This window comes from Oculina patagonica, chromosome 2, assembly GCF_052425735.1.
Source record: "Oculina patagonica isolate OP01 chromosome 2, crgOcupat, whole genome shotgun sequence".
In the NCBI taxonomy this organism is placed as follows: domain Eukaryota; kingdom Metazoa; phylum Cnidaria; class Anthozoa; order Scleractinia; family Oculinidae; genus Oculina; species Oculina patagonica.
Window position 1 is genome coordinate 13,261,413 of NC_135759.1, and position 27,374 is coordinate 13,288,786.

The 27,374-nt window shown below is 41.1% G+C and overlaps 2 protein-coding genes across 3 annotated transcripts; one reads left to right on the plus strand and one right to left on the minus strand.

Annotated features, from left to right (window-relative positions):
- Positions 1-402: 402 nt before the first annotated feature.
- Positions 403-5,107, minus strand: LOC144638816 (uncharacterized). 2 transcript variants are annotated; one of them, XM_078498090.1, is made up of 4 exons: positions 4,146-5,107; positions 3,549-3,633; positions 1,404-3,386; positions 403-1,110 (listed from the first exon to the last, which is right to left on the minus strand). In XM_078498090.1, the coding sequence occupies exons 2-4, from the start codon at positions 3,610-3,612 to the stop codon at positions 587-589; spliced, it is 2,571 nt and encodes an 856-aa protein (XP_078354216.1). In that variant the 5' UTR covers positions 3,613-3,633; positions 4,146-5,107; the 3' UTR covers positions 403-586. The 2 variants fall into 2 exon arrangements, with proteins under 2 accessions (XP_078354216.1, XP_078354226.1); XM_078498100.1 differs by having other exon boundaries at positions 3,549-3,662.
- A 16,481-nt stretch (positions 5,108-21,588) lies between these two features.
- LOC144639811 (uncharacterized) lies at positions 21,589-24,069 on the plus strand. Its single transcript, XM_078499100.1, has 2 exons — positions 21,589-22,557; positions 23,594-24,069. Exons 1-2 carry the CDS (start codon positions 22,512-22,514, stop codon positions 23,929-23,931), a joined length of 384 nt encoding a protein of 127 aa, XP_078355226.1. The 5' UTR covers positions 21,589-22,511; the 3' UTR covers positions 23,932-24,069.
- Positions 24,070-27,374: the final 3,305 nt, after the last annotated feature.

A 27,374-nucleotide genomic window follows, 5' to 3' on the forward strand; every position in this document is an offset into this window, starting at 1 on the left:
CTGGTACATCCAATTGTTGTACTATACAAAAGGTTCGTAAAGGTCTATTTTTTATATTATCTCACTTTACCGCAAGACGTCATTGATATTTACAGTGTCGCGAACAGATGCAAGATACCATTCCAGTGGGGTGGGGCTAACTACGATGCGATTAGGACGGTGAAACTGACATTTCGGATTATATTCAAATACCTAAGGGGAAAACACTCATTTCACTAGAACACTTTTAATGACAAGCTATGACAATTTGTCACGTCTGAGACGAATCAGTGAAATCAATGGTTTGCGCGATAACTTATCTACTGCACTCCAATTTACACATTATTACGATTCGAGGATGTTCATTTTAATTCAGCTAACATAAAGTTGGGCATTTCAAAGACAACTAACTCAAATGAAAAAAGGTTATTTTATTATCCAATCACAAATATATATTTTAAGTTTGCATCAGTGAACTCAAACAAAATTCGTTGATCTGTCATCAGGAGTCATAGGCAACCTATACGTTTACTCTTTCTCTTTATCAAGAAAGAGGAAAAGGAGTTTATTACCATACTCAATAAAAACGTTTCATCAATAAGGTCTGTCAACCAAACGTAGAATTTTGTTGCAGCTGTGTCCTCTTAAATATTGTGGCATAAACGTCCTGTGTCATTGTTCCTTTATTAATAACATTTTCTCTCAAAAATTTCCGATCATTACCAGGTGGTTTATACAAGGCCACCACATACAAATCATTTGTAGCGACATCCTTGGCGCAACCCATGCCGATTTCTTTCGTTCCTTTCCAAACCATTTGGGTAAACGCGTCCGTCTGCGGTGTAACTCGAGGATACGAATAACTATAATTCCGTGATTCGCTGTACCAGATATCAGCTGCTACTGATCCAGCATCGTTGAATGGAACACCAGTTATCTTTGCGACATTTTCTCCACAACCCATGGAAGTCGCCACTTCTGATCGTTCCACGACTCCCCTCATGGCCATATCATATGCCAGTTTTTCTGCTTGAGTGGCAAGTTCATCTGACCAACGAAGATTAGCGGAATGATGTTCTTGGCGATAGTGATTATGAGCTTGAAGGCCCTTCTCAGCAAACGTCTCAAGATCTACAAAAACGGTCAACAATATGTTAAAAAGTAAACAAACTTACCTCGAAAAACGAACAGAAAAAACCCAACAACCCAAGAGACAAAAACTACACAAAGCACACTAAACACGCTACAACCACTTAAGTATTAAGTAGAAAACAGGAGTTTTTACTGCATTTAAACTTTTTAATTAAGCTTGATTAGTTCAAACTGCACAACATTATCGTTCATATGTTTGTACACTACCAACCACATACAAAATTCTTTAGAAAGTCAAAAGTGAGTAAATAGCGCGGAAAAACAAACGTTACCTTCCTTGATGTGCTGTACCGTGCTTGATTCTTGCCTGTCTCTTGGTGATCCGAGCTGTGTTGCAGACTCAAAAAGTACATTGTCTGATGGACCAAGTGGTTTTGTTGGGGAATTTGATTTAGTAATTGGCTCAGACGGCGACATTTCCAAGTCTTTTAATGGGTTAAAGAGTGCATTTGTATGAACATGCACAAGAGGTTCTTCTTGTCCAGCCGCTCTGGTAAAAGCAGACAATTCGCCCAAGCGTGGTTTGCCTTGGACTTTATTGTCTTGCAGAAATGGAGTCTTTTTGTACGACTGAACGTAACTTACGGGCGTTGGGTCATTTCGTATACCTCTTACACTTCCAGTGTTTGTGCTTTGAGCGCGTTGAAGGCTTGGGAGTTGATTTCCAATAACTGAGCCTAAATCTGTTGGATATCCTATTAACTGCTTTCCCTGAAGACCTTTAATACTAGATTGCACCGCCTGTAATAACTTTTTAACTGCTTCTGCGAATGCGGCTGTGTTTTGTGTGGTGGACTGTAGTTTTGCCGCTGGCTTTCTATTCACATGGTAACTGTCTGGTTGTTTTACAGCACTTCCCTTTAAGGAGGGTAAAATCCTTACGCTATACCCAACCCTAGTAGTTGGTTGCACTTTAAAGTTGCTCGGAAAGCTTCGTGTTTCATTACCAACTGTGCCTCTCAAAGGGCCCTCAATACCTCCTATACCCGACACTGGTTGAGCATCGTTAAGTTTTCCCAAAGTGTCCACAATACCTGTATGTTCATTCACCGACTTGGCTTGCCTGTTTTCATCTGTTCCTTCTTCTTCGAGCGGTTCGTCAGACAAGTCTTTCGGAGGAACAATTTCTTCTCCTGTTTTAGGAATTTTCAATAGAACCCATGATTTTCGATTCCCTTGGACGTCAACCACCTTCTTAGTAGGCCAAACAATGTTGGGCGCCATTGAAGACGGCACTTCCTTGGCAAGTTTGGGATCTTGATGTATTTTTTGCAAATAATGTTTCAATTCTTCTTTAGCCATAGACTTGATAAGATCGCTGACGGCTTTTGCCAGTGCAAACGTAAACGACTTCTTGTGATGTTTCTTGGACCTTATAACTGACTCTACCTTATCGAACTGTTTTCTTTGAGCTGGAAGTGCCGTACTTAAACTTGAAACAGTTGGATTATAGCGAAACAAAGGTTTATATGTGGGTTTCGTAACAAGGGGAGCCTTATGTCCAAACAACAGTCTTAATATCGAGATTCCTAGCTGTGTTGGGTTAATAAGTTCAGTATGAATAGTCGACTTTCGTTCGCCAGTCTGACTCTCTTGAGCTGACGATACGTTTAAAAGGCGTAATATGTTACTTCCAAGACCTGATGGCAGCCCAGACGAGGAAACAGAGTTAACTGAATTAGAACTGACAGTCGCGTGTTTTTCATTCGCACTATTGTCGCTGTCAAGAAGCACTTTGGCTAGAGACAAAGCATTAGAATCTTTTACAAAATGGTTTCTTTCGTCCAGTAACAGACCAACTGCAGTTAGGAGAGTGCGCGAAATAGGAGGAGAATGCTCAGGAAGTGATTTATCACGTGCAGATGAAGGCTGTGCTATTGCTGTTCTTTTGTGGGCTCTTTCTGATACACGCAATGCTTTTATTACATGCCTCGTTTTTATTTTCCCAGCTTTTCCTTTTTTGTGGACATGCTTTGCGATTTTGTGCCTTTTACCCTTTGCCGTCATTGTAGATTTTTTCAATCCTTGAATGTCAGAAGACAAAGCCAGCTCTTTAACCAAGACTTCATCTTGTGCCTTTTCATCTTTGTTATCAGCTTGAAATAGCGCCCTTTTTATTTGCACTGTATCTTTATTCTCCATTCCGATCGAAGTTTTCCATGATTCTCGATGCTTAGCTGGTGTCTGTCTAACAGATACCGAGCTCTTTTCCGCCCAGGACACATGGTGTTGGGGGCTCTTCTCCTGGTTTAGTCCTAAATGAAAAAAAACACAAAAAAATTTGTTTCTGGTCTATTTGATTGGTGTTGAAATAGTACATTAATGACTAAATTTCTTTTAGACTTGATTTACTCGCTGACTTGTCTAAGTTATGATTCTATTCAAACTTTATATTATTTTTTCTTGCGGAATCTTACCTAATATCAACACATTATGCGCCAAGGGTATGATAAGCGCAAGGGCCAAAATTTTCACACTCATTTGTTCATCGGACTTGGAAGGCTGCAAGGCAACAATGAAATTATGCTTACCTGTAAAAAATTGTCAATAAACAAGACATTGAAATGAAAACGAACTTTGACAAATCTCAGTTAGAGGCCTAAAGACTATTTTATAACAACGAATTCATCAATTTTGTTTAGGTAAGTCTTCTGATACAAACATTTTGTCATGTTTTATTTTATCTTAATACAGGTCGTACTGTGTAAATTAAGAGTGTAACAACGGAAACATTGCCTTTCGTCTAGACCGTTGCGGTTTCATCCCTACTTCCCTTAAAATGGAATACAAGCACAACTAAGTAAAAGTTAGGTAACCGTCAGAAAAAGTAAACAGCGCATTCGTCACTTTTAAACGGTCTATATATTTGAACTGAGAACTTTATTTGTACTTTAAAAATGGGGTAAAAAGAGGTGATACCATGAAAGCCCATTTCCTTAGTGGAGTTTTGATATTATTTTAAGTTTTGTCTGAGATCAAAACAACAGTATCAGCCAACTAAGCAGATAACCTACCTGTTCCTATTCATAATTATTCATGTTCGTGTCCGTGAATCTTTCCTCGTAATATTTCCAAAATAGACGAAATCAGCAAGTCAAAAGCTAGCGTTTGGTCAAGCCATGTCCTTTGTATTGATCGTTTTTAGCCAAAGCAGACGACTGACCATTTCACGAAAAGTAGGCAAAAATAAACATTGACTCAGTTCTTCCGCTTAAGGAAGAATGAAATAATGCGATTGGCTGGTCGATCCAGATGGTAAGAGTGAGACTGGTGTCGGTTTTGTTTTGACGATCTCTCCTCGCTGCTAATTGATGAGAGAATCAACCTGTCACTGGACTGGACGCTTCACTGGTTCTGTCATCCAAGAATGAAAATTGCAATATGGTCTCTCCTTGTCAAGTGTTATATTTGCTTATCAATTCAAGTGGGGCACGTTTTTTTTTACATTTCCACCAGCCAAACGCGATGGCGCGTGGCATCAGCTCCGTTTTTCCAGTGAAAATCTTCTCCCCTCTTTATCTGGCTCATCTAATCACTAGCTAATTTATTTTTATTAAAAGAAGAGAAACAAGTGACGTAAGAGTTAACATATCTTCGCCTGTGCAACGCTATAATAACAAAAGTATTGTGAAAGTGTAGTGCAAATGATACTGCGATAAAACCAAACGAAGAAGCGTTCTCAATAAGAGATGTCAACAGGACACCCTAAACGCTATAAATAAACATATAAAAATATGGCTTTTGTCGAAACGATTTAATTTAGTGCCCTCCTTCCAATACTGAAGCGTCCCCCTTTCAAATGAGAGTCCCCATTCCAGTGTGTTAATAAGCAGCCCCTATTATATGTTGTCAGATAGGCGTCCATGTTACGTAACCGCTTTTTACCAATGTGCGCCCTTATGCTGTTGCAGTTTCGTCCAGGAATGCAAAAACGTTTGAATTTCGATGTGTACGTGAGCAGAGCATTGAGATAAGTTATTGTTCATCTTACAAAGTCTAAGTTTCTTATTGATACAAAAGACAATGAAACTCTTAACGGATCGAATATCGTAAAATTCCGGTTATAATCCCTGGGCTTATACAACTTCGCAAGGGGTTTTGTGTGGACTTTTAAGCGGAGGGGCTTATTTCCAGGGGTGGGCTTATAAGTTTGGGACAGAAAGAAGGTTTCGAAACGAGCCAGAGGAGTGTTGATCGAACATACGTTTTTAAGTTAAAAATGCCCACCCCAATAAAGCAACTATTCTTGCCCTGTTTAGTACTGTCGTCTGGCAGAGGGGGGCTTATATCCTGGGTTGGGGGGGGGGGGGTATAATCGGATGTGTTTTTTTGTGTCCAGGTAGATGGGCCAATCACCGGAGGGGCTTATAAGCGGGGGGCTTGTAACCGGAATTTTTCTTTAAACTTATAATTGTCCCTCAGATTGCTGAACACTCACTTTGTTGTAACTTTGTTACTGGTCTGTTACCATTCTCTAGGAACTGTCGTTTGAACTAATATGTGTTATTTATGCAGCTCGGAGTTTTTTCGGAGGTGTTATTGAAAAGTTTACAACGGTTGAAGCCACCACAATAAAAAGTTTTCTTTGAGTTTACAAGAGTCTCGCATCAACTTTGCAAAATTGTGGGGTCATTTGATGTTGATCGAAATGATTTCATGCGCGTTTTATCAAAATCCGAAAAACTGTCCGAGTCTCAAGGAGAGGGAAGAGATTTCTTGGCGTTTTGCCACGTTCGCATTTGCTGGAAATCAAGACTAGTGACAACACCAGTTTTAAAACGTACCTGGTGCGATTTTCGAGATAATAACCCATTAACGTTTCTTACAAATAATATTATGGCCAAAGCTTGTAACAGTAAAACGTGCAGTGAATGGTTAACCTTTCTGCGTCGTGATCCAAATGCCCGAGAGTATGCTATTGTCTCATTGCATACACTTCCACTGTTCTGCTGCAAACTTTTCAAGTCTCGACTGCTGCGCCAGTTTAGTCTCGCGAAGGAGTTTAATATTTTTAACATGTATAGGTCATGTTACACAAGAAATTGTCCTTTAAAATTTCAACTCGATGATGGCGACTGAAAAACATTGCAAGTTTTAGACCTGCTGAGCCTTAAGCCCCAAGTAACCTGCACACCATTAAACAACCCAAGGCAGATGGTAGTGACAGATCAACTGCAGAAATTTCTGCAGAAGTCACAGAGCCCCATCCCAGTTCAGAGTCACCATCTGAGAGTCTGAAACGTCCCGTAACGGCCAAACAAGACTACCCAAGAGACTGGACCTTTGAGACTCATTGGTGACTGTTATCTGAAATTGCTTGTTCGTATTGCTGCTGTGGATAAGCAAATTGGTGAACAAGTAATAAGCAAGTGTTTGTCGCACCAACTCCATTGGAAGTTACTCCAGAAGGGCCAAGCGTTGTCACTGTCGCAATTAAGAGAAATTGACCTTTCTATGGAAGAATCTGAGAAACAGGCACGTTCAATCGAAGGAGCAAGTGGTGAGGTTCAAAACACTCTTTCTAGAATAACTCGCGTTCGCGTTCTTCGACAAATAAAACTTGAATGCTTTCTCTAACTAATATAAAGAGTCAAAAAGGAAATTTTGAAAATTTTGACCCGATTTTGTTAACAGTAACCATAAAGCCTGGAGAGATGGGATACAAAGAAGCGTGGGAGAGGCTACATAGTGAATATGGCCAGAATAAACTTGTGATAAACGCTCATGAGGACGAAATCGCACACCTTCCCGTGTTGAGAGGAACCAACTACGCAAAGATACAAGAGCTTTACGAAAACGAAAGCAAAAAGTTCGATGCCTTGCTAATGCTTGGGGAAGCTGACATGCTGCAGGGTTTCGCCATGTCAACCCTAAACAACTCCCACATGTAAAACCGGATCTTGTGCGTACGGATGACAACTGGGAGGAGTGGGGCATGGTAGCATTCATCGACGGCTTGAAGAAGTGCCTGGAAAGACACAAAACAGAAGAGCGACCTGGAAATTTTTGCAAACTGCCTGCCGATCCGTACAAATCTCTAGGGGATCGTGACAAAAACGAGAAGCACTGATTTACAAAGGAAGGCGGAGGAAAGGACTCAGTCAATTCACAAAGAAGCAAAGGAACGCCTGTGTGCATGTATTGCAACAAAGGATTATAAGAGCGACAGTTGTACGACCTTGAGCACCTTGGAGACTCGCAGGAAGTTCTTTTTCGATGAACAATTATGTTACAACTATGGAAAACCTGGCCACCCAGTAGTCAAGTGTCGAAGACATAGTTGCTACAAGTTTAATGGAAGGCATCACACCAGCATCTGTGACAAGGAGAACTCCACGGTACTCTCTGTGAAGAAGAACTGGCATTTACTTTGACACTACTTGGACACAGGTTAACTCCTAACCGTCATGGAACTCGTCAAATGATCACGCTGAACGGGACAAAACAACAGTCCATGCCAGTCTTTCCTATCACCATGGATTCTTTGGATGGGAAAACAAGAGAGAGAATCGAAGTCACTGGAAGCAAAATGCCGGAATTCGCAACCACGAGACCGCCAAACATGAATGATCTGAAACTCAAATATGAACGTGCTCGAGATAGGACGTTCTATGTGAAACTTGGTGACGAATAGAAGATTGATGTCATCTAGGAGACAGCATCTACTGCAAAATCAAGACCAAGGAAATTTACGTGTGTACGTGTAGAAAGGGAAGCCAGGAGAGCCTGTTGCGGAAGGCACAACCTTCGGCTGGGTTATTCATGTGCGCGATGATCACGTCACTGACAAGTGCATATTTGAGAGAGAGATGGAAATAGTTTTCATAGATGCAGATGATGTTAATGAAGATAACTTCATTAATGATAATGATGCTCCGGCTGATCTCCTTGCAGCGGCAGTGAGTAACATGTTTGCTCCTCTGCAGCAGTCGCGGTAATTCAACAAGGAACCATGAACATGAAGGGTCTCCTAGCATCAAAGTCAAGAATTTCCAACCGGAACACATCAATTGCAAGACTAGAGTTGATAAGCAGTCACATGGCAGCAAACCTAGCAAAGAATCTTTGTCAAGCACTGAAGGGATGGCCAATAAGATCAGTTACAATTTGAATGGATAGCATGGTTGCGCTGCACTGGATCTCGAATCCCGGGAAGTCACGGAAAGTCTTCGTCGCTAACAAAGTCAGTAAGATTGCTCAAGTATCAGGAGAAGTCGGCATTCAATGGTAGTACTGCCCTTCTGAGATGAACTTGGCTAATTTAGAAAGCAGAGCCTCCCTTTTATAAGATGGAATGCAGTGAGTGGTATACAGGACCGCAGTGGTTGCTCAACAAAGAAGACTGGCCTGAACAACCAAAATTAACATGCGGTGGAAAGGCTCATGTAGAAGAGCATCCCAAAAAAGAGATCATGCTTTTCTCTGCGGAGAGAAAACCAGATAAGTGGGATAACTTGCTAGAACAGAAACCGTACTAGAACACTCTCAGAATCACCGCATGGCGGGTTCTAAGATTTGTTCAAAACAGCTAAGCCAGAAGGAGAGGAACATGGCCCCTTGAGTACGGAAGAAATCATGAAGGCCAGGGATCACTGGGTGAGAAAAGAGCAGGAGAAGACCCCGAAGGATTTAGAGAAATCAGGGTGGAAACTCGTCAATAAGGGACCATTCATTTTTTAGAAGGGAGGGAGGGCCGGAGGAATCCCAGTGTGTATTCAGTTTAAACTTTTTGGCCCTCCCCTTGTACTAGAGTAAAAAAAGGAAGGCCCTTCCCTAAAGTGCAATATTAAATTTTGCGACCCCCCCCCCCCCACACACACACACACACATGCACCTAACAAAAAAGTCACATCAAACCTCCCATTCTGTCCCAAGCCTGCTATAACATGGAGCTCTGACAGCATATGTACCTACAATATGTTTATGTACTTTGTCTATGTTTCTCTTAAACGTAACTCATATTTTCCAGTTTCCTATACTTCTACCATCATTCTTTGCTTCATCTCACTCTGAGTCATCTTCAGAGTCATTTCCAAATGCAAAAAGTATTTCATCCTCACTGGACCCTGTATCATCTTCTGACTGTGAATCAGAGTCCGAACTACTCATTTGAGATCTGCTTGCATGAACTGCAATGTCAGTCTGAGAAGCATTTCTCAAAATTTGCTGACAAATCTGTTGGCTGGTGATGTAAGGGTTTATCAGAGAATATTGCAAAGTTAACTGAACTTAAGGATGATGTTAACAAGCTCAAAGATGAACTACAAGACTTTGACGGAAGTCTGTTTGATAAAACTGGTAGAAAACTCTGCCCTGGGAAGTCAATCTACATGACTTTCATGTAGCTACAATTGAAAAATTAAACACCATGTCAAGGGAGCTTTCTTCATTTATTACTAGTCTCAGTGAAAGGGATCAAGAGGTAAAGAACACATTCAAGGGTCTACTGGTACATCAAAATCCAGAAAGCATAAGCAAAATGACAGGAAAGCAAGAGGCCGAAGGAAGGGAATCAGATTAGAAAATGGTAGGAAGGCAGTTTTTCAAAAGATAGCACCAGATGTTGGCACAGAAGAGGTTATGGGTCTTACTACTTTGAAGGTAGATAAGGGAGATCTGATCATTGAGGAATTAGAGGGATTAGCAAAGAGAGAGGTAAAGATTTTGTCAGACATCCTGGAAGCAGAGGTTCATTTTATAACAGATGAGGCTAGAAAGTTCATTTTAGATTACTAACCTGTCAGAGAAGATGTTGAAAGTGATCAAGTTCTGATAGTGGAGATGATAGGGATGGCAGTGGCAAAGCCATTTCTATACAGTTATAGTTACAGTTACCAGTTGTGATTTATATATATAGATTACTTCATAGAAAGTGCGCCGACGGATATCAGAGGAAATTGGGAAAACGCGAGTGAGCGAGCGAAATAAAGTTCAAAAAATCTTACACTTTTGCTTTTGTTTATTTTACGAGAACAACCTATTTCGCCGATTTCCAGTTTACCTTGACAACAGCGCAGTTAACGGCGGAGAAAACAAAGCTGCAAATGCACATAGCTTTACAAGCGATTCACTATTCAAAATACTGTAAAAAGAAAATCTGCGACACCCCTAGAACTTTTTAAATCACACTGCGTACATTTACGCTACTACGCACGAGGAATGCCACTACTGGCGAACATGGCGATAAAGTGGCAACACAGCAATAAACAATATTACCACGTATCCAGATTAAAAATGAGTTTACTTAACCAAGACGATCCCAAAAGTGCTGACTAGAAAGTCCGTTTTTCCATATCTTTCCGCTTTCCACGACACTTCGCCTTCGCCCCTCATTTTTCACTGCTTTTTTAGTTAGCGTTTTTTGGCTCATTTCCATGTTCTAAAAGGCAACTAAGGAAAAAGTGAGCCATCTGCCTGGGAGCTGCCGCCGCTCCAACCTCGTGGAAACATGATGGCGATGTTAGCACCCTAGATGCTATTGTTTCACAGTGAAGAAAGACGGAAGTGAGGACGTATCGCCAAGTGAAAAAGAATTCTTTTGCAGGGCAAACTCGCTATATATATGATAAATAACTATATATTCTAGTTTGATGCTTATTGTTTGTTTGATTCTTCCAGTTTATATTGGAGAGTATTTTTAAATTTGAATTTGTACACTACTTGTAACTGGTGTAATTTTATTGTTTATGCAACAGTAGAACTGTTTCATAACAATGTTCTTATTTTGTTGAAAGAACATATTTAATAATCAAAGAAAAATATAAAGAACAATTTTTGTAAGTACTTTATAACATATAAACATGTTTTATTTTGGTCTAAGTTGATATTTATTGAAAATAAAAGATTTTGATCTGGATTAAAATAGAGTGTTTTTCTACGCGACCCCCCTTTTCAAAAACGAAAATAACGATGACCTTCCCCTTTTGCCACAGTAAAAAATTTGTGACCCCCCCCCCCAATATTCCTCCGGCCCTCCCCCCCCTTCTAAAAAATGAATGGTCCCTAATGAGAAGACGAACATCATTGAGTGTGTTGGCAGGATACAGAATTACAGACCTATTTATCTCGAAAAGGACATATTCGTTCAGAAGTTTGTCAGACATGTACACAAACAGATAATGCAGCTAGCAATAAGGGAACTGTGGTGGATACCGAAACTGGGATCCTTGGTTAAGAGAACGATACGTGATTGCAATGTTTGCAAGGTGTTTGCTGCGAAGCCGTTTCAGGGTGCAGCCACCGCCCCACTACCAAGATACCGCACCAAAGTAAGCAGACCCTTTCAGCACACGGGGATTGATTTTGCCTGACTGCTCGTCTACAAAAAGAGCAAGAATGAGGAAAGAAAGGCATACATAGTCATATTAACTTGTGCAGTTCTACGAGCAGTGTACCTTGAAGTAACGAAGTCCCAGACGGCCGAAGAATTCCAAAGGAAACTGAACGTGTTTATCACTCGGAAGACGAGGCCACAACAGATAGTATTCGACAGTGCAGCCGTATTCAAGACGACTGCACATTGGATCCGGAAGATACACAGAAGTGAGCAGTTGCAATATTTCCTTGCTGCTCAAGAAATACAGTGGAAGTTCAACTTAGCCAAGTCGCCATGGTGGGGAGGTATGTACAAGGGACTCCTCAAAGATGTCAAGAAGACCTTGTACAAAACATTGGAGAAAACGAATCTTGCATTTGATCAGCTTGAGGCGGTAATCATGGACATAGAGAGGCACATGAACAATCGTCCACTGACGTACGTTGAAAGTGGAAGTGGGGAGGATCAAATTTTATCACCAAACCTTGTCATGTGGGGTCAAGGTGCGTACATTCTGGAAGACATCGAAGTTGAAGACGAAGAGCTAACCAGATTTCAGAGACGACTTCATAATGCTAAGCAACATGCGTGGACTCGGTGACAAAGGGAATACCTTCATAGCCTCATGGAGAGTCATGGAGTAAAGCGACTTGACACACAACCATCAAAAGTCGGAGAAATAGTGCTCATTCTAGGAGAAGACAAAAACTGAGGACGCTGGAAGAAGGGGAAGATGATTCGAATCGTGAGAGGAGCAGATGGCGTGGCAAGGTGTGATTCTACTACAAAAGGGGAAGCAATTAGAGAGGCCAATACAGTGTGTGCCCTATGGAGATTAGAAGCGTGGAAGACAAGCCAAAACAAGGCACTAACCCAGAGAGAATTGAGCTGATCAGAGAAAGGAGACAAGCAGTTGTGAATGCAGCATCTCGTTTTAAGGACATATTTAGGGACAATGATTGACGCTTAAGGAATTACGGTGTGGTAAAAATTGTCAAACAATTTTTAGGGGAGCGGGACTGGAAATTGCGTGACTGTGTTAAATCGGACGTGACATTGCGAAAGCGTAAGATTGACAGTTGTAATCGGAGAATCTTATAATCGGAGCTTTGAAAGAAAACGTAGCAAGCACCAGGTTTTTGAACAAGGGGAACGAGGTGTAAAAACAATAGGCGAGTGAAGAAATAAACCTGGATTTGTCATGTATAAGCTGAGTAAGTTTAGTGTTCCCCAACATTTCGGTACATATCCCCTCGCCATCTGGGGAGTTCTAAATCTTTTGGCCGGCACTGCTAACATAATCTGTGCTGGGTGCAACTGCAAACACGTGTCTTGTGTGCGACTCCACGCAAACAGAGCACCTTGTTTCATCGTTGTTGATCTTTTCCTGGAAAGAAATCCTTCTCAAGCTGACAGCTTTCTACTCTTGCGGCAGTTACTCTTGCGGCAGTTAGTGGCTGACCTGGTATCTTAAAGAAACTCCAATTTTCTCTTTGTTCAAGTTTACACTGTAGCCATATCTGCTTGAAGTCTGATCTCTCACATGCCATTTTGACACCCGGTGTATAGAAATGTACTCTGACCACAGCCTGGTAACTCTCTCAAACAGATTCCATCATGCCAAGCAGCAAATAAAAGACCTCATGTCATTCACAGCTGTGGATTCCGGTGATGACCTGAATTGCCCTGCCACAAATACTTTTTTCAACCTAAGGCCACAATTAGCGACAAAAGTCATTGAGACAGTTGTTGTAATGAATGCTAAATTTAACATTTTTTCCATTTTTAACTCGGAAAATTCCGCGTTTTGGTGAGAGGGCCGATTTCTCTCCTTCCCTCCTTCCCTCGATTCCTGTAAACATTTTAATTGAATTAATTTATATCAAATTGAATTAATCAATTAATCATGTGAAGCGGGGGGTTGGCTAAAATACAAGCTTTATCTGTGTTACTTTATATAAAGTACACAAAGGCCATATATTTGTTTCTGAAAACCCAATGTTCTTCTTGTGGTATGCATTCTTCCAGGCGTCGACCCAAGCACACGGAATTTTGTGCTGAACGCATGCGCATATATGAAGTACACAAAGACTATATATTTTCACCAAATCTTACTGAGGACTGGTTAAAACTCAACAGAATTGGGGGTTCGATTTATCGCCAGGTTTTTCTGAAAAAATTAGATGGTACTAGAAAAGAGTTCAATTTGAATGAAATATTTATCTATAAGCTGAGCGGTCATCAACAAACGAAAATTAACAAGCGTTTGTATTTATTCTTGGTCATTACCTTTTATTTTAGTGGCGGCTCCTAATGACGCAACGTTAGGAATGAAGTTATTATTCGTCTTTTCTTCGCTATTTAGGCTGGAACTCTTCCTCCATCGGTTCGCTCTGGAATATTATTTGTTTTGTCGGCGTACGTGATCGTCTTTTGAACTGACGAGGGCATTCAAAATCCCGCATGTCTTAAACAATTTCCTCGTAATCTCTTCTACAATAATTATTTCTGCCTGAGACTGTTTCTGTTCCTTTCCTTCTGTTCCTTTCTTTAAGTTTAGTTAATTTTGCAGAATCACTGCTAACGTGACTTTTCAAGAGAAGAAGGGTCAAGAAGGAATCGATCTATTTGACTTGTTGTCGCGACACCAAAAACTGGCCAATCAGAAGCGGTCGTTCCCACGCGCTTCAGACGACGTTCGAATAGTATCCCATGGTGCAATTCTCCGCGCACTTCACGCAATATCGAAGTTATGGCGGATTCCACCGTAAAATAACGCCGCTTTCTCTACGGCATATTTCGTATTTTTTTCCAGTCAAAAGCAAGAAAATTGCATTATTTTGTTGTTTGTCATACTTTCATTGATTTGCAATTGTCCTATGACCGTGGTTTGTTAAAAAACGTCCTTTATTTTTATTATTTTGATTAGCTTTCCTTCACAAAGTGTTCACTGACCCGCGACGAGGTCATAAATATTCACGATTCTTCAGATTATAAGCAGGTTTCTACTAAATATGGGTCTCACGCTAGCATAATGAAGGCCGTATTATTCTACTTGCAAAGAAGTACCCAGAAGTACCCGCATCTTAATGACTTTTTCAGCGATCAAAGATGACTGAAATTTCGATCGAAAACCAGCGCCGCGTGCTGCGAAGCGTGTGTGATGTCTGTTTCAGGCAACAATCGCTGGGCTCTTTCGTGAGCTTTGTCATCATTGCCATTTATATTAATTTACATTCAAAATGACTAATTTCGAAAGTAATTTTATAACTGTACTCTTCAAATAAGTGAAATGCTTACAACTGGTGAAAAATAACCGTAATAATAAGCTCAAATATGTATTCACAGATTATGTAAACAACGCCGAACGAGCCCGCCGACTGCGAAGCGGACAGACTAGAGATCGATAGAGATGTAAGAAGAAATGTAAGAAAACCGATTCAGATAAGCACAGGACTTCTTTATTAACACTCCAGCAACAAATAGTTCATCTATAGCCGAATTTTTTTACTGTCACAGGAACGAAAGCTCTTCGACGTTAGTCCAATTGTTCGATATTAAACACTAACATGTATTTCTCTGTATACTAGCGAAACACAGGTAAATCCCTTCAATGTGACACTAAAATTCTCCTTTGAAACGCAGTGAACGTAGAATAAGTCGTTTTCCTCGAAAGCAGCAGCTTTTGAATCAAAACTAGTCCGGAAACACGCCATGGCGAACGCTTCTTCTCGCTTCGCGAGAGCTGAACAATACTAATTAGGTCACGTACGCAGTGATAATATAAGATGAAACGAAATGCATCATGGGATACTATTCGAACGTCGTCTGCACGCGCTTGGTAAACATTGTAACACGATCTGACAGAAATCGGCTGCATGTAATAGTTTTGTTCAAAAGCGAAAACTTATAATACCACGACTTCTCTGCTAAAGGAAACCACTTCAGAAGAGTTTGATTGGATTGATTGGTAACAGCACATGTTTCGTTTTGATGACATTTAAAGTTCACCCGCTTGATCTGCTCGATCTTTTCGCTGGCAATTTGGCGAATTGCGACAAACTGAAGATTCACTGAATCATCAGGAATCATCCCGTATTCTCTGGCGATTTTGCTGTTGTTCTGAACTGTCTCTACCTCGGCAACAACTTTCAATTCGAAGGTTTAGTTGTTTGAAAACCAGTACCTTTTGGCATGATGATCGATAACTGCTTAATTCTTCAGAAGAATGCGTTGTCATGATATATGTGTTACGTCACTCGTTATCACGTGTTCGTTCAATAAACATGGCATGGTGTCAGAAGTGGTAGATTCAAACACAGTTTAAACTACAAAAACCTAGCTCAAAATGAGTGTATTCAAGCCGCCCTCAACGCTAAGTCTAGAGGGAAATGTTGCAGAAAACTGGCGTAAGTGGAAACAGCGATTTCAACTGTACATGGAAGCTTCAGGATCAATAAAGAAACCCGAGAAACAACGAGTCGCCATATTTCTTCATCTCGTGGGAGAAGAAGCACTTGGGATTTACAACACATTTTCATTATCAACCGATGAGCAAAAGCTCGACGTCCTATTCCAGAAATTTGAGGACTATTGTAATCCGAGGCGGAATATCACATTTGAACGGCACACATTCTTCACCTGTGTCCAGAAACCGACCGAAGGCATCGACCAGTATGTAACCGAGCTGCGCAACAAAGCAAGCACGTGCGAATTTGGCGTACTGTGTGAAAGCTTAATTCGAGATAGAATCGTCTGTGGAATACTTTGCGACACTACGAGAGAAAAGTTATTGCAAGAAAACGATTTAAGTCTTCAGAAAGCCATTGATATGTGCAGAGCGTCGGAGTTTTCCAAACGCCAAACGAAATCGATAACCGAAGAATCAAAGAGTGTAGATTATGTAGATAAGTAAGCTACACCGAGTGGTAAATTCCCGCCAAAGGACGGAAAGGATAAAAATGACCAGTCGAAGACAAAAAATGGAATCCAAAAGGCACGCAAGCGATGTGAAACACTTCATGCACCGAGAAAATGTCCAGCTTATGGAAAAATCTGTCTCAAATGCAAGAATCGAAACCACTTCGCATCTCAGTGTCTCACGAAGAATGTTCATTTAGTGGAAAGCGATCAAGCCGCTCAACCTATTGTCGAAGACGAGCAGTTAGAAGAGTTATTCATCGGTCAAGTCCAGAAAGATGACCATGGGCAAGAATGGAAAGCATCTCTTCAAGTGAACAACAACATGGTAGAGTTTAAATTGGATACTGGAGCACAAGCAAATGTAATTCCATCGGATGTATTCAACTCGCTCAAAGAAACACCGCAGCTGAAGACAACTAAAGCAAAACTCACTGGCTTCAGTGGATCTGTAATACCTGTGCTAGGAGTGGCCAGAATGATTTGTAAGTACAAAGACAAACAGATTGATTCTGATTGCTTTGTTGTTGAAGCTGAAGATCAACCCCCCCTCTACTCGGATTAAGAGCATGTCAGGAACTGAGCTTAATTAAGTTTGTCAGAACTGTCGACACAGCTGATGTCAATACTGAGAGTTCTATCCATGATGAATTTAATGACCTATTTGAAGGCCTTGGAGAGCTTGAAGGGGAACACCATATTGAAATTAATTCAGACGTTAAGCCTGTCATTCACCCCCCCCCCCCCCTAGAAAGGTTCCATTCACCCTTCTACCCAAGCTAAAGCACGAATTAGAACGAATGGAACAGTTGGGTGCCATAGAGAAAGTTGATCAGCCAACAGAATGGGTTAACTCCATTGCTCCATTGTGATAGTGGAAAAGCCAGATGGAAATCTGAGAATATGTCTTTATCCAAAAGAATTGAACTGAGCAGTGAAGAGAGAAAACTGGTGCAAAAGTATTCAGCAAATTAGATGCCAAAGATGGCTTCTGGCATGTTAAGCTAGACCACCCTAGTTCCCTTCTCACAACCTTTAACACACCATTTGGACGTTTCAAGTTTAATCGCTTACCATTTGGCCTGAATTCCTCGAATGAAGTATTTCAGAAGAAAATGCAGTTTGTCTTTGAAGGAATTGAAGGAGCAGAAGTTATCTATGATGATCTTCTTGTATGGGGCAAAGATGAAGAGTGCCACGACAACGCACTCAGAGATGTGCTTGAGAGAGCCCGTGAGAAAGGTGTTAAGCTGAAGAAACGAAAAGTGTGAAATTAAGATTCCCGAAGTTGTGTACATTGGTGACAAGATTACCAAAGATGGAATCAAACCTGATGAATCAAAGATTGAGGCAATCCGTAACTTGCCATCCCCGCAAAACAAGAAGGATGTGGAGCGCCTGCTAGGCATGGTAACTTACCTAAGCAAGTTCATCCCAAACATGAGTGCCTTAACTGAGCCGCTAAGAGCCCTACTCAAGCAAGAGGTACAATGGCACTGGGAGGAGCAGCAAGAAAAAGCTCTTAATGAAATTAAGAAGGTCCTAACCTCAAAACCAGTACTGAGCTACTATGATGTAAACAAGCCTGTGAAGCTTTCAGTAGATGCATCCCAATCAGGACTTGGAGCTATGTTACTTCAAGATAATCAGCCTGTGGCATATGCATCAAAATCCCTGACTGGCTGAATGGCAAAGAAATAGAAGTAGAATCTGATCACATGCCACTTGAAGCAATATTTGCCAAACGAATTGCCAAAGCACCACCCAGAATACAACGCCTATTGCTTCGATTGCAGCACTACCACCTAAACGTGAAGTACGTTCCAGGAAAACTGATGTTCATCGCTGATGCGCTATCCAGAGCCCACCTGGAGACCACTAACACTAATCAATGGATACCTGATGCTGAAACTGAAATGCAAATCCATCTCCTGGTAGCTAACCTCCCAATTTCAGAGCAGAAACTGAAAGAGTTTCAAGAAGCAACAAAGGAAGATCAATCTCTTCAGACAGTTGCACAGCTGACCAAACAAGGATGGCCTGACCACAAGAATAAAGTTCCTGCTGATGCAAAACCATACTGGAGTTTCAAAGAAGAAATTCATGAAGCTGATGGAATTCTCTTCAAAAGTCACAAGATGATTGTTCCTGAACGACTGAGACCCGAAATGCTTAAAAGAATTCACGAAAGCCACCTTGGAATTGAGAAGAGCAAGCGAAGAGCCCGTGACATCCTTTACTGGCCGAACATGAATGCACAGATTACAGATGTGATTGCAAATTGCAGTTCATGCCTAAAGCATAGAAAGAACAATACCAAAGAGCCACTGATACAGCATGAAGTTCCAGATAGGCCCTGGCAAAAGATCGCCTGCGATCTATTCACCCTTGGTGGAAAGGACTATCTTCTGACTGTCGACTATTACTCAAAATGGGTAGAAATTGGCTTGCTGCGCGACAGCACTGTAAGTTCTGAAGTCATCAGCCAACTTAAATCCACCTTTGCACGCTATGGGATACCTGATGAGGTCATTTCCGACAACGGCCCCCAGTTCTCAAGCCGGAAATTTAAACAGTTTGCAGATTCATGGGAATTTAAACACACACACAAGCAAGTGGACAAGTAGAAAAAGCCGTTGGAACAGCCAAATCTGTACTAAAGAAAGCTAATGAAGATGGTACCGACCCATACATTGCCTAACTGGAAAACAGAAATACTCCAATCGCTGGACTGAGCTACTCTCCAGCTCACATTTTCCTTAACAGAAGGCTGAAAACCAAACTTCCAACTGCTACACAGTTGCTGAATGAAAGAATCCCAACTGATGTTAAGTCCCAGCTCTTAGCTCAACAGAAATCACAGAAGCTGTACTTTGACAGAGGAGCAAAGTCACTACCTCCTGTCACAACTGGTGACACTGTTCAAATGAAAGCAAAGAATGGCTGGAAACCTGCTACGGTACAAAACTGGCTCACACCCCTCGATCAGTAATTGTGAACAGCAATGGAACTCTCTACAGACGAAACAGGAGAGACATCATCAAGACACCGGAATTCACAAGTCCGAAAGGTGACAGAGGGAACACGCAGAGCAGAGGAAGTGACAGAACCATCATCAAGACACCTGAAGTAGTCAGAACAAGATATGGTCGTACTATTCGAGCACCAAGACAAGATGACTTTATATACTATTAGTTTTTGTATATTGCATGTTGCTATGCTGAGTTACTGAGTTGTTGTTATCAGCTGAGAACACTTGTTTTTAAATGACTTTTGACATAAGGTCTTGGACAATGAACTGTGGACAATGTTGATATTTTAATAGCATGTTTATTACTCCTCATACATGTATTTGCTTAAAGGGGAGATGTCATGATATATGTGTTACGTCACTCGTAATCACGTGTTCTTTCAATAAACATGGCATGCGTGATTGTTTGAGATGGGATTCTGAACTCAGGTGAATGTTTTGTCACGCTTGTGTACGGTTCTATTAATAAATTCATTCTTTATCAGTAATTTGTTGTTTTTCAATTACATAGTTGTGATTTAACGAATATGTCGATTCGCTGCACGTGGATTGTTTTATATATAGTTTGAAGGAAAAATTGGGTCTCGGCTTATAGCCGAGTGATTTAGGTTTATTTTTTGTCAGAGTCTAACTGGTTCCAAAAACTAAAAGTCTAGGGTCTCGGCTTATAGCCTAATAAATACGGTACATGCATGCTTAGCTACCAGCCGAAATATTGTATTAATGTCAGTTTTCTTAGAATAGACCAAAACTTAATTTTTCTAATGATATTATTATTTTGCCTAACCTTCAAAAAGCAAAAAGGAAAAATAAAAAGAAAGAAAACAATTTGCAACCGATGGGAACTCTATCACTTGGCCTTTCGGCCTGCTCTCGATGAGCATCTAGATGACAATGAAACTAAGTGAAGTGAACTGAATTGTGGAAAGTTTAACAGGATTTGGTTTAGCAAATCTCTATTTGTCAGTTTGTTGTTTTCGATTCTTGTTTCATAATAAATTTTCCGAGTTTAGTGGCTCATAGCCACTTTGAATAGTTATTCCACTTAAAAATCCGTTTTAACTTACGAACCACTTCCCCTCCCCTTTTTCAATAGCGACCTTTAGATCCGACGACGACGGACTTCTGTGACGGCAAGCAGAAATGACATTACTCCTTGAATAACTTCCGGTCGCCGTTGGCGTGACGTTTCCCGGTGTAGCAGCCTTGTCCTGCGACTTGAAGGAGGCCATTGTGCCGTTGCGTCTAAAACCTGAGTAAATTATATAAAATAATACCATATACACTTATGTTGAGCTAAATTTGTTCGAAATGTTGACATTTCCAAGTGGTTGAAATATTAAGGAGGCTCAAAAGTATTTCATATACAGTAAAACACTGCATATAAGAACGTAGGTTTTAGAAACTTGTTAGTGTGATATCCCTTGTGACTTACACGAAGTAAGAGAGGCCCGCAACCCTAATCTTGACAGTGACCAGCGGATTGCGTTTTACGCGTGGAAGTTGAACATTTTTTTCTTCCACTAAGAACGATCGGAATGCGAAAAATGTGTCAATCACGACAGTTTGTCGTAACACCGGAAGAGAAAAATCTGTTCTCCAAGAACGATTGTCACATAAGATCTAGGCTCCTGTCACATGGAAGATTGCAAACATTACAATTTGCAGACTTGTATTACAGGTGTTGCTTTTGAGAAAATTTGCTCTGATTGTATCACACATAAACCACGGCAAAGCGAATGATTCCAACAACGGTTATTCTCGAGAAATTCGTTATAACACTGACAACATAGCGAGTTTATCGACCGAGGAAAATCACATCTCAATTCACACCGCGTGCTCGTCTACACTTCAAAAAACTGTCAATCAAAAAACAACTCTGACTGGTTTGCGGCCAGTTCGAGGCAACTAAGCGTGACGCGTTACTCGGAATAATTGTCTTTTGTCTAGTGATTTATCATTAATTGCGCCACGTTAATAAAAGGCGAGCACAACATAGCGAGTTTACCGACTGAGAAAAATCACATCTCAATTCACACCACGTGCTCGATTACGCTTCCCAAAACGATAAAAACATGCATTCCTTGCTTAATGCGTTACTCGGAATAATTGTCTTTTGTCCATTTTATCATTTATGTGGTAGGTGTTGGGGGGGTTTTTTTTGGGGGTTTATCGACACATCCATCTAAAATTACGCACTCTCGTACCAGTACCTTTTCTAAGTGCGTCAAGGCCCGCACTTTCTAACCTGTGGTTACCACTAGTTGGATGATATATCTAGTGTCTCATACACGAAGCCGCGTCAGAATAAACCACATGCTTTCGGAGTGTACATTGGTGAGTGGCGACAAGGAGAAAAATAAGAGGAAATAATGCCTGGAGGCGAAACAGCAGCAACAACCGCAAAAAGTGGAGAAGCACAAGCGATTCGAGTCGTCACAGAGACAAGAAACCTTCGTACACAGCCATTTGTCATTTCCAATGAACAGCGTCGGTTAAGCATGGGAAGAATGGCTGGAGGGAATCGAGCGAGAATTCCGATACTTCAGAATTACGGAGGCCATCGATAAGAAGGATGCAATAATTATTTACGGCGGGAAAGAGATAGCCCGACTAGAAAAGACTCTACTGGATCCAGAGGTGGGAGATGTGTACTGGAAGTTGTGTACTTAGCTGAATGACCACTTTACTCCAAAGAAGAATAAGCATAACAAAGTTATTAAAAGGTTTGTCTCTGACTTAAAAAGCTTAACGTTGTATAACAACGTTAAAAGCTAAAACAAGACGTTTCGACCCGAAAATCTTCGGTCTTCATCGGTTTTTTAAAGGTCTTAAAAGCCGTAACGGCTTTATTTAACGGTTCACATATTTGGGCGTGCTACGAGGACAAAACGTCAACAAAAGATCGCTGCGCGAGATCTGAATAAGAATAAGCATCATTAGGTCGTAGAGTATGATCGTCCGGGTGAGAGTAGTTCTGAGAAGAACTGTTGTTGGTGACTGACGTTTCGACAACCTGAGTGGAAGTCATATTCAGAGTCAAGTAAAAAGTTGTTGTCAGTCGATGATGTTATAAGTCTGGTCCGTTGATGTTGATTGGTCAGTTCAGCCGTGATGTTATTGGCTGTAAGACTCTTGCAGAGTTTGTCGACAGTAATTGGTCAGTTTCGATCCGTCTGTTGTTAGTCAAATTAAGTCGTTCTGTTCTGTCTATTGTTAGTCAATTTAGTCGTTCTGTTGGCGGTCCGTTTGTCGGTTCTGTTTAAGTCGTGAATAAGTCGTTTGTAAGGTGCCGGTAGCTGTTGACATCTGTTTATGGGCGTTTGTTCTACGTTTGTGTACCAGCTTTCCAGAGTCAGTCGTTGAAAATAGTTAGTACTGTAGGTTAAGCATTTAGCAGAGTCCCAGTCGATTTTGTGGTTAGGCCGCTCTGGTTACGCTACGTTGACGATACTTTTACCGCGGCTTCCTCAAAATCCATGTCATCCTCGTCCATGTAGCGACGTAGAGTTGCCATGACCTCTTTGTGTATATGATCAGATTTGAGACGACGAATCCACTTTAGATAATGCAAATACAAGCCTCGTAACTTTTTTCTATATGAAGGTAATAGAAAATTAGAGGCCTTGGCCACGTTTTTAGACGACCCCTCTTCCTGGTATCTTTCTACTTGTTCATCATAATTTGAACTCAGATCATCTATAACTTCTAGACGCAGCTTTTTGCAAGGTATTTCGTCATTTTCTTCGTCACTTTCAATGCTGGATTCATCATCATCACCATCATCCTCTTCCACATCTTCATCCTCCTCTTCTTGTTCGTCTTCGCTGTGGTCATATTCTTCTTCCTCTGTCCCCACATCATCAAAAACGTCTGGCGAATATTTTATCCATTGAATTCTGATTAGTGTTTACCTCGAAGCGTTTCAAGCAACCTTTCTTCTCGTGGCGATTTCTGGTGTAACTTCGGCTAAATGATTTGTGACAAAATTGACAAAAATAACCCATACGCTAAGCACACTCGTCAAATGAATCGTCCGTCTTAAAATGAGCACGTTGGTTTGTTGCGATCTCACTTATAGATGTGAGTGACTCATTTTGGTTTGAGTTACTCATGCTCATTTGTAAGGGAAATTAACCATAAAGTGGATATAAAATCTACCGAAAAATTGACATGTCGCATTACTTGCATCTCAGCGATGGAAAGAGTAAAGGCAGAAAGCGTATCTTCAACGGCATCCTCACCCGATATCCCCAACTTGGGAAAAGCTGACGACAACAGAGAACACGTGATTGAAAGCATACCAAGCGAAAACCCTGTACTTATTGAAGAAACGGTTCAGACTGATACAACTACTAGAAGAAACACCAAGTTAAAAGCTAGAAAGGCTCAATCAACACTCAAAAGAAAGAAAGAAAAGATCACAAAGAATAAAAGCTTAGGCAGTCTTGCCAAGAACACCACCCTGGCAACCATATTCTCAAGAATTCCATTGGCTACATTGATAGAGATGGCTCACGAAAGATCAAGATGAGGCAATCAGAGAGAAACCGGCATTGTTACCTCAAGATACTTGACTGTATTTATGAGTTAAAAGCCAATCGATTCTACTTTTTAGATCTTGTAATAATGTTTTTTTTGCTAATGATGTCATGTGTAAACAAGCAACCATCCTATCTGTTAAATAAATGCAGTGAAAATTGACCTGTTTGCTCTCAGTTTTTTTATTCATCCTTTCTCTTTTTTGACATATTTCATTATTTTTCCAATTCTTTAAAGCAACAATGATACAATTTGTTTTTATTTTACTTTCTATAAGCGTTCTGGTTTGATTTTGTGCCAATTTCCGCTATTTTCCTCCGAAGAAATGAAGAGAGGCCCTGGGAACGAGGTTGGTGAAATCCAAGATGGCGGCTCTAATGACGTCACATGACATCATATGACTTCACAGGTAACAGCCATTATGGCAACTTGTATAGTGTTGATGGTTTCTGGCCACGACATCACAAATCATATATTTCAGTGTCTTTTACCTGTTCAAACCTATGGGGGGTTCTATCACGTTACATGTCTTGAAACCTGCTATTCCTGTTCGCGTCCAGATTTTTTTTTACCTTTACACATCCCCCTGCATTTCTTCGTGACATTACGCGTTTTGTTTTACATTCCCAACCCCCTTTTTACTATTATTTTATATTCGTTGTGATCGGCCACCATTTTGAATATTAAGTGCGGACCAGGGTTATGCCCCTTACTACTGCTGATAGTGGGATAGATGTTAATATTATGGACGAACACCAGTTTAAGGCATTCACCCACAGAACACATGACAAGCCGATCCTTGCAACAGTGATATCAAGGAAAACCTAACTGCGTTAGGAATGCTGAAGATTCAACCAGATGGCAGCTTCGCTGAGCCCAATGATCTGGCAATATCTGACGAGAGACACAATGCTAACACTGTGAAACAAGCAGAAAGAGAACAGGATATCAAAGATTTTATCGCCAAGTATAGCCACTTATTTCAAGGTATTGGCAAGATAGAAGAAAAGAAGAATAGTGAAGAGATTCTAAGTCGATTCCACATGCAATCCGGAGCAGTGCCATTAGCAGAGAAACACAGGCAGGTACAATACTATCTGCAAGAGCCGCTGAAAAAGTGGTTGGACTTAGGCATTAAAGAAGATATCTTCGAGAAAGTACCTGACGATGAACCAGTTACCTGGTGCTCTCCTTTGGTGGTGCAACTGAAACCAAAGTTTGCAGGATTACCATCAAGCCAGCTGGAGCCACACATGATCAGAGCGAGTGTTGACTAGCGAGTCCCGCACCAGTACATGGAAAGGAGCCGAATTCCAAAAGTACCAATAGTGGAAGATTTCATTCACAAGTTCCATGATTGCACTATCTGGACGAAATTGGACCTCCGACAGGGATACCACCAGCTAGAGTTACACCCAGACTGAAGATCGGTCGCTACTTTCAGCACCCCGTGGGGTAATTTCAGACCTTGGTGCAAAAGCATCGCAAGACGTATTTGATGAGGCAATGTACAGGATTTTTGGGGACATTCCTCAATACCTTAACCAGAGGGACGTCATTGGTGCAAGCAACTGGAAGGAACAAAATGAAACACTGGAGTCAGTATTTCAGAAAGCCGAAGATTATGGAATCACCTTTAACGAGCCTAAGTGTGAATTTGGCCAGAAATAATCACCTTCGTTGGTTACCGATTTGGCCAGGGTGCTTTAAGACCGACACCAGAGAAGGTTCAGGCCATCCATGAGTGTAAACCCCCTCAATCGAAGTCAGAAGTGAGAAGTTACTTGGCATTACTGGGTATCTCTCCAAATTTATACCCCGGTATGCTTCGCTCATGAAACCACTGAGAGAGCTGACACACAAGAAGACTAACTTTCATTGGGAAAGAGATGAAGATGATGCGTTTGAAGAATCGAAAGCCAGCATCTACAGCAAGGATACAATGGCATTCTTCAAGCCCAAGCTACCAATCATGGTGAGAGTCGAAGCTAGTTACAATGAAGGATTGTCAGCTGGCCTTTTTCAGCAATCCAACAGAGGCTGGCAACCAGTGCATTTCATAAGCCGTACTCTAACGGATGTGGAAAAGAGGTATAGCCAAACAGAGAAGTATGCTCTATGTCTGAAATGGGCCAAGGATCGATTTTTCTATCTACCTACTTGGAGCATCCAGGTTTACGATCATCACTGTACACAAATCACTCCTGCCACTGTTTAATAAACCTACGGCAAAGCTTCCACCCCGAATCGAGAAATGGGCGATGGGCATGCAGGATGTGGACTTTGAAATGAAATACGAGCCTGGTAAAGATGAGGCTGACCCTCTAGATTTTTTGTTGAGGTACCCATTGCCAGTTGCTGGAAGAAATGACACTGAGAAGATTTTGAAGGCAACTATTGAAACGGAACATGCAGTGGTGTTGGACAGAATTAGAGAAGAAACACATCAAGACAGAATTTTGCAGAAACTGAGCCAAACGATCAAGAAAGGCAACTGGAGACCATCAAGAAGGATGTGACCTAGCTCCATTTTTTCCAATTAAGGATGAGCTCTATGAAGCACAAGGCCTGATTTTCAGAATGGAAAGGATTGTTTTGCCAATGGAGTTACAGCAGAAAGTCATCAAATCAGCCCACAAGCTAGAACATCTGGGTACAACAAAGACAAAACAAATGATCAGGGCAAAATAATGGTTTCTAGGCATGAACGGAATGATTGATCAAATGCAAAATTGTCACCTGCTAAAATTAATGTTGGAGTGGACATTGGGCTGGGATGTTGGAAACAGGACAGTTACTATAGAACTCACTGTTGATTTAGAATTGGGAGTGTCACTCGTAAGGAGCTGCATTCTTCTGGGCTGTGGCAATGAAACAAAGGGATGTTAGCTTTATGACCTAGCTAAACTATTCTTAAGTCTTTTTCATTCCGGATGTCTTATTCAGTGAACTCAGCCGTAGAATGGAGGAGCCAAGCGAAGAATAAAAGAAGCACGAGACACCATATGTGGAATTTGATTATCTTCCTTAACAAAAGCCTGATAGGCAAGCAGTTGTAAATGAGTTAATGGAGCATGCACCGACAAGATCAGAAGGGAGAGAAGGTCACCTGACTACTATGGAGAATGGGCAATTATCACTGACAAGCACGACAAGCACTGACTCAAATGAACCAAAGGCTGTAAAGAAGCACTAGCCAGTCCAGACAGAGCAAAGTGGATGACTGTGAAGGATTGGTGTAGAAACCTGTTTGAGGCAGTCATGTTTTTGAAGCTCTGGTTCAAATTGACTCAGGTAGAAAAGGAGGAGAAAAAGTATAAAGATATTTGTGATCGAAATTATTTTTACCAGGAAAAAGAACATATTTGGTCCTTTGTATAAAAGACACTCTGGAATAAGGTTGCAAGAAAATTTCTCAGAGATCGACAAAAAACA